This window comes from Typopeltis vanoorti, chromosome 19 (genome assembly GCF_054136105.1).
Source record: "Typopeltis vanoorti isolate ZY-2024b chromosome 19, IOZ_Tvanoo_1.0, whole genome shotgun sequence".
NCBI lineage: Eukaryota > Metazoa > Arthropoda > Arachnida > Uropygi > Thelyphonidae > Typopeltis > Typopeltis vanoorti.
Window position 1 is genome coordinate 33367658 of NC_143567.1, and position 12009 is coordinate 33379666.

General features: G+C 35.4%; 1 protein-coding gene across 1 annotated transcript in view; it reads right to left on the reverse strand.

The window, feature by feature from the left end:
* Positions 1-407: 407 nt before the first annotated feature.
* Positions 408-12009, reverse strand: part of TrpRS-m (Tryptophanyl-tRNA synthetase, mitochondrial) — a 155311-nt gene continuing 143709 nt past the window's right edge. Inside the window, exons 6-7 of the mRNA XM_090409148.1 lie at positions 8042-8160; positions 408-2409 (exon numbers count right to left, since the gene is read on the reverse strand). Coding sequence (XP_090265274.1) covers positions 1946-2409; positions 8042-8160 — 583 coding nt within the window. The 3' untranslated portion in view covers positions 408-1945. The remainder of the gene's footprint in view (positions 2410-8041; positions 8161-12009) is intronic.

Genomic DNA, 12009 nt, shown 5'->3' on the forward strand with positions numbered 1-12009 from the left:
GAGACAATATTATATACTTAATGAACCTGTCCAAAATATTGGTATTAACTTTTTCAGTCAGAACTCGTTTCATCATTTATTTTTGCTTTCAGTTTGTATCCACCTGTAGCACTGAATAAATGAACCATTGTTTTTGCTTTCTTTAATGGTTTTCAAATGTTTTCATGTAATGAAGAGATATTTCATAAAGATGTGGTCAATATTTTTGCACATTTCTTTTCACAGTATAAAGTTAGCTATCCTCAAATTCATATTTTGATATTAAAGCATTGCATTAATTTGTCTTAAACAGAGCAACAACAACTGATATCAAAAATGCAAGTATATGAATAATGACTAGGTTGCAAGATGCATTTATTACTGTTCTTCAATATATGTTGAAAAAAAGAATTTTTATTGCACATTGTTTCACCTTGGAACATTTGCACTCTTCTACAGATTCCATGTAGAAATCATTTAATTGATAAAGACATTTTTGAAATATCTTTGTGTTTGAAATAATATTTTTTGCTGAAAATCTAACAAAAGTTATATTTTTAAGAAATCATATGTGGCAATGAATCCTGATCAAGACAATAGATTAGTAACATTGGTTTAGCTGGACTGCATATTAACTGCTCTTAAATAATTACTAAAAAAATAGGCTAAAAAAAAATACACGTCTCCTTGCAGACATGTATAATGCTATGCATTAAGGGAAGGGCCACTACCCAGACCCAGAGCTGGTGATACTAAGGTGGAAGTAATGGAGAAGTCATATTTACCTAAACGAGTTTCCAAAAGGTGTCTCACCTTATTATTAAATTACTCTGGATTAGAGAAAGATGTTGGAAGTTTTTTCCAGCTTGGTTAGACTATAATAAATTTAGTTTAATCCTTTATCCAAGTGTAAGCAAACAAAGTTTGCACCTGAAGTATCTTCAGGATTGAGGCACAGGTAAAGGTAAATATGACTTCTCCATTACTTCCAACTTAGTATCACCACTCTGGGTCTGGATCCCTCTGACGAGATCTCAATAAAGGTTGAAACTGGTCTGAGTAGTGGCCTTTCCCTTAATGCACAGCATTATACATGTCCGTAAGGAGATGTGCTTTGCATTATGGGAGATACTAAGACAAGCAATGAGAGCTTAGTCCACTTTTACCACGAGTTGCCTCAGTCCTGAAGATACTTCAGGTGCAAACTCTCATTCAGTACTATGGAAACTGAAATGTCAGAGAAATGTATTTTTCATAAGTGAACTCTCGGTTGGTACATAAAAGTAACGACTAAATAAAGAGCCAAAAGGCTTCATTTCTGCGATGTAAAATTACATTGAAATAATGTGGGATTTAATAATCACTTTGCCTATGTAATTTTACATTGCCGAAATGAAACCTTATGGCTCTTTATTTAGTAATTTTTAGTATGAAAGTAATAGAACAGAATCGCTTGTACACATAGGAGAAAAATTCAACAATGGAACATGAATGTTTTAGTACAACAAAAATGGTCAATTATTACTAGAGTCAAAAAAAAAAAAAAAATAGTAATGAGCAACAGCACTGAGGGGCACTATTTCCATTTTTGGGAAATAGTGCTCAATTGGCTCTGCTCTTTTTTTTTTTTTTTTTTAATATTTATTTTTTTTACTCCTACCCATGAAAGCTTGTAAACCTATAGTACTAGTAAGATGGGTAAACTAAAGATATCTTTATTTTTTTATCATTTATTCCACAAAGGGAATAAATGTAGACTACTGGATCTATTGAAATTAGGGAAATTTAATTTTTATATTAATAAATAGTTAATTTTTTATGTCAGGTATATGTATTATTATTAGTTCATATAAGTTTACTTACATTTCCATTCTTAAGCAGATTGAAAGAACTGCTAATTTCATTTCATGAGATGCTGCAATCCATGGTTACTAATGAGCACAGTTTTACACACTGCTTAGATTATTTACAAAATTAATTTTATGATTCCCATAGCATCTTTTATTTCATCCAATGTTGTAGCTGCAATTTCACTTGCTCTTAAATAACCTTTCTTTAGAATGCCATCGATATAGTTTTTGTCACTAAATAGTTCTTGCATTCTTTTCTGTATTGGTTGAAGATGTTCAATTACAACATCTGTCACTATCATTTTGTATTCTGCTGTTTCCAATCCTATACTCTGTTTGCATATTTCTTCTACAGAAAGATTACTGAACAAACTATGAATAGTAATTAAGTTGCTAACACCTGGACGATTTTCTGGATCATAAGTGACAGCAGATGTACAATCTGTTACTGCCTTTTTAATCTTTTCTCTAATAATGTCTGAGGAATCTGTCAGTTCAATGCGACTTTTTGGATCCTGCTCAGATTTGCTCATTTTCTTGGTGGGAATTCTGAGACTTTTTAAACGAGAGGCAGCAGGATCTGCAATAAATGATTTTGTAATTTAAAATATGGAAAATATATTTCAGAAACTGCTAGAATTAAAAGACTCTAGCAGTTTCAAATGTGAGGAATATTTTTATAAAAATTTTATAAATATATCACTGATTTTGTAAAATCATACGGTTTAATAAAGTAGTTTTTTCTGAAAAAAATATAAATAAAAAACAAAACAAAACATTACTATGTATCACTGCCTTTCTAGCTTCACTTCATTAATTAATGAAATGCTCTCTGTTTAACATGATTTAACATTTTACAGAAAATCATTTTCTGTAAAATGTTAAATCATTCTTTAATAAAATACACACTATAATCCTTTAATATACAATAGTGCATTAATATGTAATATTGCTTGTCTATGACTTTTTTTCTTCTTTTTTGTGTGCTTATTGCTTATTCTTCTTGATATAGAAGAAACATATTCTGACTGCACCTAGAATTTACTGACATTAAGGATAAATAGAAGTATGGTATCCCACTTGTGAAAACTGAAAACACATAAAATATTTTTATTATATAGAAACACAGAAACTAAAAATTTGTATTTAAATATAACATAAAATTTTTTATTAGTAATTATACAAAAATTTAAAGAATTTTAATGAAAAGAAATCAATAATAATAGAAGTTTCTGTAATACAGTAGCACTAAAATATCTACCAGTGAATTGAGAGTGCAAAGTGGAGTTTCAGTATGGCACTAACAGAATGGATCAACAAGTTAGTTACCAAAAGAAGTGCAATAAAATTAAAACCAGCAAGAGACGGGCTATCAGTGAGAACATGGAATGTCTGTACTTTATGTATTTCTAGTTTTCCAGGAGGAATGTATCACTCCATTTCCTTGCAAAGTATTGTGCAAGGATATGGAGTGATACTGATGTGATATCCTTGGATTAGCAGAGATGTGCTGGACAAAGTCAGAGGAGATGAAGGTTGAAGAATCATCTGGTCTGGCAACAGTATAACATGAGGCAGGAGTTGGATTTCTTCTCAGTAAAAGAGGAAGAGAAGCATTATAATAATACAAACCAGTAAATGAAAGAATAATAACAATGGCAAAATAGCAAGATCATTTAACATCAAAGTGGTTCAGGTCTGAAGAAGAAGTAGAGCTATTCTATAACAACATGAAAATAATCTTGAAATCAGTACCAAAGAAAGATATACTAATTATTTGAGGAGATTGGAATGCAAAGATTGAAAAGGACAATGAAAGATAGGAAAGAATAATGAGCAAATATGAATATGGAGCACGAATACTTGAATTTGCCTTGAAGCATGACATGGTAATTTGCAACATACAATTCCAACAAAAAGACTGCAGGAAGTGGACATGGCAGTCACCTGATGGAAGAACTAAGAACATGCTACACATTATACCCACCATCAATAAGAGATAGGCCACATCAGTTCAGCAATGCTGAACATTCCAAGTAGCATGAATTTAGTTTAATCCTTTATCCAAGTGTAAGCAAACTTTGTTTGCTTACACTTGGATGGTGACAGTATGCACAAGCAAATAGAAGAAATGAGTGGAAGGAGGGTGATTATTATGGGAGATTTCAACTATGGTTGCATTGATTGGAGTGAGGAGAGGACACACGGGAGGAAGGAATTGGATTTTATGCGGTTATTAAGGGATAACTATCTGCGACAGCATGTAATGGAAAATACTAGGGGTCAGAGAGTGCTTGACCTAGTAATTACATCTGAGGATTTGGCTGTAACAAATATGACCACACTGTCACCAATCGGTGAGAGTGTTCATAGGGTCTTGACTTGGGAGGTGGCTAAAGGTGTAGAATTTTCAATTAAGACAGGGTACATGTGGAATTATCGGGCTGGAAAGTATGACAAGCTTAGGAGTTTGATTGGTTCAGTGCCATGGCAGAAGCATGAAGCAATGGCTGACTGTATACCTAGAGTCCAAATAATAAATCAACTAGGGGTTAAATGGATGAATAAACACCATTAAGCTTGACCTGCAAAAAAAGAAACAACTATGGAGGGAATTTAAGGAGAAAGGTGACCGGCAGGCACACGAACGGTATAAAGTGCAGGCCAGAAGGGTAACGAGTGTGGTAAGAAAAGCAAAAAAGGATTACGAAAGAACATTGGCCATGCAGGCTAAAGAGAATCCTAAACAGTTTTTTAGATATGTAGCAAGTAAAAGGAAAAATGTACATGGCAGAATGATTTTAAAGAATGCCGATGGTAGGGAGGTAACTGAATCAGTTGATATAGTTGAGTTACTGAGTGAGCACTTTGCAAGAATATATCATCCAGGTGGTGACATTGCAGAAACGAATGTACCACTAGATTATACGGGAATTGTGGTGAATGAAGTGGAGGTGAGTAGTCTATTGCATAACCTCAATGTCAATACATCTGTGGGATTGGATGGTATACCAGCTCGTGTTGTACGAGAAGCAGCTAAAGAATTGTCAGTAACCTTGACCATTTTGCTTAATTTGAGTCTTGGGTCTGGGTTAGTCCCGAGGGGGTGGAAACTGTTGTTGTAAATTACCGACCGATTAGCATATCAGGAATCATTGTCAAGGTCTCTTAGAGAAATTAGTCAAGAAAAGAATACAGAATTGGATAGATGAAAATGGAATATTGTATGGGGGACAACATGGTTTTGTGAAGGGTAGATCATGCCTCAGTAACTTGCTCACGTTTTATAACACAGTGACGGCTGAACTGGATAGGGGTAATGGGTTTACAGTAATACTACTGGACCTTGCCAAGGCTTTTGATAGGATACCACATACAACCCTAATCAGTAAACTGGAGCAGATGGGGATAGATATAGGGTTGGTGAGATGAATAGGAGGGTGGTTGAAGGAGAGATACCAGAGAGTGGTTTATTCAGGAGTGGAGTCTAAAAGACTGCTTGTGACTAGTGGAGTGCCACAGGGCTCTGTTCTTGGACCACTGCTTTTCAATTTGTTCATCAATGATATAGGAAAGGATTTGAGAGGAAGTGTTCACTTGTTTGCTGATGATGCAAAGTTGGGTAGAGCAATTATGAGTGCACAGGATGTCAAAATTTTACAGGATGATTTGGATAGTTTGGAGGACTGGGCTAGGAAAAATGGATGTCAATTTAATGTGGCAAAGTATAAGGTTATGCACTTTGGGGTGAAAAGAATAGCAGCAGTATATCGCATTGGTGGAACCGTACTCCAGGAGATTGATGAGGCCACAGATTTGGGAGTGTTGGTGGATAGGGAATTGAAGTTTAGGGGGCACATTGCAAAAGTGACTAAAACAGCTCACCAAATCACTTGGCTTCTGAAAAATACTTTAATATGCAGAGACAAACAAGTTGTTGATCCTCTGTATCAAGCCTTGATAAGACCCCATCTGGACTACTGTGCCCAGTTATGGGCACCAGGGTTTCTTCGTGATGGGGAGGAAGTGGAGAGGGTCCAGAGACGAGTGACCAAGATGATAGCAGGTCTGTGGAATGAACCTTATGAGAATAGGTTGAAGATTTGTGGGTTGCAGAAATTGGTCGATAGGCGAAGGAGGGGTGATATGATTGAGACATTCAAATTACTGAAGGGTTTCTATAAGATTGATCCAGAAGATATTTTTGAAAATATGACTGGTGGTGGGAGGACTAGGGGCCATGAATGGAAGCTGGGCAAGCGCGTGGTTGACAAGGGTGTTAGAGGTAGGTTTTTTACTTGGAGAGTAGTAAATGAGTGGAATAAGCTTCCAGAGTCTGTTGTGGGTGCTACGACCATGAATGAGTTCAAGGCAAGGTATGATAGATACTGTGTGAATGTCGAATAGTTGTTCTTGACATGATGTTAGGGCCTCCCTCGATGAGTGTGTCGACTCCTTGGAGTTGCCCGGAACAACAACAACAACAATGATGTTGGGTTTCCTTGTTTGAGTCCCTTGTTGTCCAGAACCATCCTCCTGTTTTCCCACAGTTTCTCACAGCAGCTTCTGCATTGTCATTGATGTTCTGCAAGATTCCATAGGGGTGGAAATAATGCATGATAATCCCATCACACAAGGGTGGGGCAACAACTGATACATCCAGCTATCGAACTATCAGTATATCTGGAATAGTGGTGATGATTTTGGAAAAATTAGTAAGAGCCTCAAATACAGAAATGGATTGAGACAGAATCTATACTTTACAATAAATGGCATGAATTAAATATCATGTTTCAGCAACTTGTTCACATTTTATAATAATGTTACCACTGAGTTAGAAAAGGGGAATGGATATATCATGATACTTTTGGATTTTGCCCTTATTTTGCAATATTATTATTATTGTTATTTTAAGGTTCACAAGAGCAGAAAACCCAACTTTGCAAAGACTAGGGAAGGGTAAAAGATACTTAAGTTTTTTTCTGACAAGACTTTTCTGCATATTCATTATTAATATGTAACCAAAATGACATCAGTGTACATATTTAATTTTAAAAATGGAATCGCAAACCAGTTTTCTAATAGTTGGAAGATGATCATGCTGTCAATCAGATAGGCCCTAGTTGAGATTAAACAATACATCCAAGAGACACGTTTTGTTGAAAACTCCTTTAGATTTTTAGTTATTGAAAAATTAATTAAAGAATAGACCTGCACTTATCTGTGACAACACGGTTACAAAAATATTAAACTAAAAAAAAAAGTACCTTGTACCCCTAAAAATCTTTCGTGTACCTCTGGCAGTACATGTAGTACGCTTTGGGAAACACTGGTGTAATGAGCTATCCAGTGTCATATTATATTGATGGGATTATGCTATAAGAAAGTGACTGATCAGGCCAGGGATCTTGGAGTTTTAGTAGACACAAAGTTGAAATTCAAGGGGCATATAGCAAAAATTGGAAATACAACTCAGAGGATAATTGCAATGCTGAAACAAACCTTAACATGTAAGAATAAGAAAATCATGTTGCCTCTTTACATAGTTTTGATATCACCTCAATTGGAGACTATTGTGCACAGGTTTGGTCTACCTGGTATTAGTATCACAGAAACCCTCTCCATACAGTGGAGAAGTAAAAAGTAGAGTATTAAAGATGATCTCAGGATTGTAGAATACAGAATATGAAGACCAATTAAGCATTTCTGAGCTGCATACACTAGCAAACATGAAAAAAGAGGGGTGATATGACTAAGAATTATAAACTTTTGAAAGAGTCACACAGGATACCAGTACACATAATTTTTTGTTTTATGGACGGTGGAGATAAGAGGGCATTCACAAAATTAAGAATGAATGCCATTAAGAAGGGGCTAGATTTTTCTCGCATATAGTGGCACTAACAGTGTGAATGAATTCAAGAAAAGGTATGACAACTAGTGTAGATGATATGTGGCCTCCCTAGATGAGTCCCTGACTCCCTGGAGGTTTTGCTTAACAATAATAATAATAAATTATACTTACTCAAGTATAAGTAAACAACGTTTGCATGTGAAGTATCTTCACAAGAAGTTCACTTGTATAACAGAAGCTGTTAACTTCATATCGAGTGTCTTAGTATCCCATAATGCAGGGATACTAAGATCTAAAATTTGCTATTAATAGTAATTGGAAGAAGAATACTATAATTTTAAACATGAAAACAACATACCAGTAATTGGTTTTGGATAGGGAAATATGGCTTTATATCTTTTATTAAAGATTCCTGACAGCTGATGACAAAGTTGTAAGTTTTGCAATTGATCATCTCCAACTGGTACATCTGTGGCTCTAGTGAATTAGAATATTTTAGAATGACAAAAATATGATAATAAATAACAAGTATTATTTATACAATTATATAAAGAAATATATAAATATACAAAGCTCTGCCTTTGAAAATTCCATTATATCAATATTTAAGTTTTGGAAATTTATTTTAATAATAAACAAATGTGAATCTAGAACACTTCCACCATCTTTCACTACTCTACATATCAAACAACTTTCATCATCTGCAATTTGTGCATATGCATGCACTCCTATATAATATTATATCACTGCATGCACTTACCAAGGGATGTATAAACAGCTGACCAAACTAGTTTAGATATTTATTTAATTTTACTCTTGATCAAGATCAAAACTAAATAAATCCTTTAAGTTACTTATATATCTCTGTGATTGGCAGAGGGGATGTCTATACTTTCTAACCAACAGAGTTTGAATCCTACTGCTAACATGAATATTTAATGTCATTAGGAAGTAGATGATTTTCACTGCCCAGCATGAAATTGTTAACCTACTTACTGGAGGTCTGAACTGGTTTGTAAATGTACCAATTTAGCACAGAAAAGCAAGGAAACAGTCCTGCAGACTATATTAATGAAGCGAATATCCATCATTGAAGAAATGGGCACAATTCCATATTTTGTTTCAAAGGGACCTAATTAATGAATACTCACATGTAGATGAAGCTATATTACATTTTGTTACTGACAAATAAGCAAAATGATTGTCTATCATATGCCGAGCGATGCAACTAAAGGCAAGAGAAATTGCCAAATTCTTTGGAATAGATTAAAGAAATTTCAAAACAATGAGAGGTTGGCATGGCCAATTCATGCATTGTGAATGATGTCTTGAAATGATACTGTCAATGCTAGAGAGAGATCAAGAGCATGGGTTATGAAATGCAGCATATCATTATGATGTAGTGTATAACTGCCAATGGGCAAAAAACTATCCTATATTTAATTTTAAACCACAAAATGATCCTTAGAAATGAGATATTCTACCATGGTGTCATACATGTACAAAATATCGATGGATGACAACTAAGCAAATGGAAGATTAGATAAGGTCATCTGAAATAGACATCAAGGATCTCTATGTAACCACCTAGAATGCTAGTTCTTAATGCATTTCATGGATATTTATTATTATTATTATTATTATTATTTAGGCCTCCCAGGAGTCAAAAGACTCATTGCGGGAGGTCCTTCCTAGGAAACACAAGTCTGTCAAGACCCAACGTTGGAGGTCCCTCCCAGGAATACAAAGTCTATCATACCACTCCTTAAACTCATTGACCATTCTCGCTCTCACCACTCTATCAGGCAATGCATTCGATAGTTCAACCACCCTCCATGCAAAGAAACCACTCCTCACCCTCCTGCTCACAGTTTCCTTTCGTAACTTCCGGGGATGACCCCCCCCCTTGTCATCACTCCTTCCCGCTGTTCAACCAAGCGAAAGAACTCCCAGTGTCAACCCTGTAACCACCTCTCAACAGTTTAAAAGTCTCAATCATATCACCTCTCCTTCTTCTATCCACCAAACTCTGCAGTCCACATTCCCTCAGCCTATCCTCATAACTAACATTTTATAGTCCTGAAACTGTCTTTGTTATCTGCCTCTGTACCTTTTCCAAAGTTAATTTATCTCTTTCAAATCCTGGGGACCAAATCTGAAAACAATAGACTAAGTGTGGTCTGATCAGGGTCTTATACAATGGAATGATAACTCTTTTATCTCTGCAGGTCAGCGTCCTTCTCATTATTGCAGCAATCCTTTGTGTTACCATCACCACCTTTGCAATATGTCCCTTAAATTTCAGGTTTCTATCAATCATCAACCCCAGATCTCTTGTCTCCCCTACTTCCTCCAGTATATCTCCTCCAATAGAGTATGCAGCGTCCCATTGATGTGTCCCAAACATCAAGACCTTACATTTGGCTGCATTAAACCGACACCCCCATTCGTTTGCCCATCTTTCTAGCTTATTCAAATTCTCTTGCATGACTCCCACATCTGCACTATTACTAATAACCCTTCCCAGCTTCACATCATCCGCAAACAGCTGAACATCCCCCTGCAATCCACTGACAATGTCATTGATATAAAGGTTAAACAATATAGGTCCAAGTGCTGTGGGACCCCACTTGTAACCCTCTGCCTCCTTGAAACTGTCCCACCATACACAACTCTCTGATACCTATCGGACAGATAATCCTGAATCCAGTTGATCAATCTGACATCCAAACCCATGTGCTGCAACTTAAATATCAGCTTATCATGTGGCACCCTGTCAAATGCCTTCACTAAATTCAAGAAAAGGGCAGTATTTATCTGAGTAGTTAAAAGAATAAGCTCACATCAAAGTATTCTGATGTGGTTGCTTTTCCTGGTGGCATGACTAGGTCAACTAGTGATGTTTCACTTAACAAACATTTAAGGATCATTTGAGGAAAGGATATTTATTTATTTATTAATTTTTTTTTTTTTTTATGTGGTCACTGCCCACTTCAGCCACTTCAGGCCTTCAATAAACCAGGAAGTGGTCTCAAACCACGCAACGAAATTCATCTTTCCTACAGTCACAAACATTCATACCCATGGTGGGATTTGAACCCGCGACCTGTTGAGTGGAGAGTGGGTATGCTAACCACTTGGCCAACCAGACCAGCAAATATGAGTCCTGGTTGTTGTTAGAAAGCTTTTCTTTGACACCTTCTAGTAAGATACAGAGAGCATCTATAACAAAACTTACTGGTGTACTTGTTTAAGAAATGCTGCATCAGCAATGCATTAAGTGACATATAGGATAGCAATTTGTGGATAAATATGGACATCAATGACTGGTTGAAAAGTGATTCAGAAGATCAGACTATCATATTTTGTTGTAATAATTTTTGTTCTTTGTTAGTGATACTGAAAGTAATGGTGCATTTTAAGACATCATCTTAGAATTCGCTTGGTTGCTCGAAGTTGGACTTAAGTTCAAGTCTAGTCACTGACTGGAGGAACTTTTTCTAATCCTTTCTTTGACCGGTTCCCGAGTTAGTCGATCTCTGGCAAGGGCAAGCGGGTTTTTCATCCCGTAAACTCAAGAAAATAAACCACAGACCCACATTATTTTCAGCCAGTGACATATCTTGTTATGGTTAGGTACCAAGAAATGGCAGCACTTATTTGCTAGCCTCTTCATCGGTGGCTGCTATAATTAGTGATAGACATGGACTAGCTAATCTCTAATTGGCTACCAGTGGAGATTAAACTGCCCACTCAGTCTCCGAAAGTTTGATAAGGTATAAAGGCTTTGCCTACTAACTATAAGGGAATAAAAGGCATTAGCTGATTTATTATTTTATTTATTATTATATCTGATGGTCTTTGGTTATTTCCTTTATGGAAAATATTATAGCATCAATCTTATGTAAATTCCTGATTATTATCTTATTATATTAATTTTATTTTATTTTTTATATTAGGAAATTAGTTATCATCTGTTGTCTAGGTGTGTAGGGGTGATTTTAAAATTAATTCCTTTATCGCATTTCATTTTGTGTTCCATTGTTTATGTATTAAAGTCTAGACACCTTTGATATTTAAGCAAAAATTTTACCTCTTTTAAATTCACTTCCATGTAAGTTTGAGTTTTCCGTTCTTTAATTTCTACAAACATAAAAGCTTATATACCTATTTTTAAGCAATAATAATATGAAGCCGAAGGGAATAATAATAAAAAGCCTTGGGTAGTCTTGTTTAATTTTGACAATATATATCAGAACACAGAATTATATGTAAATAATTATTTATTGACTTATTGCTGATATTTTGCTGGTGTTATAATCAGCA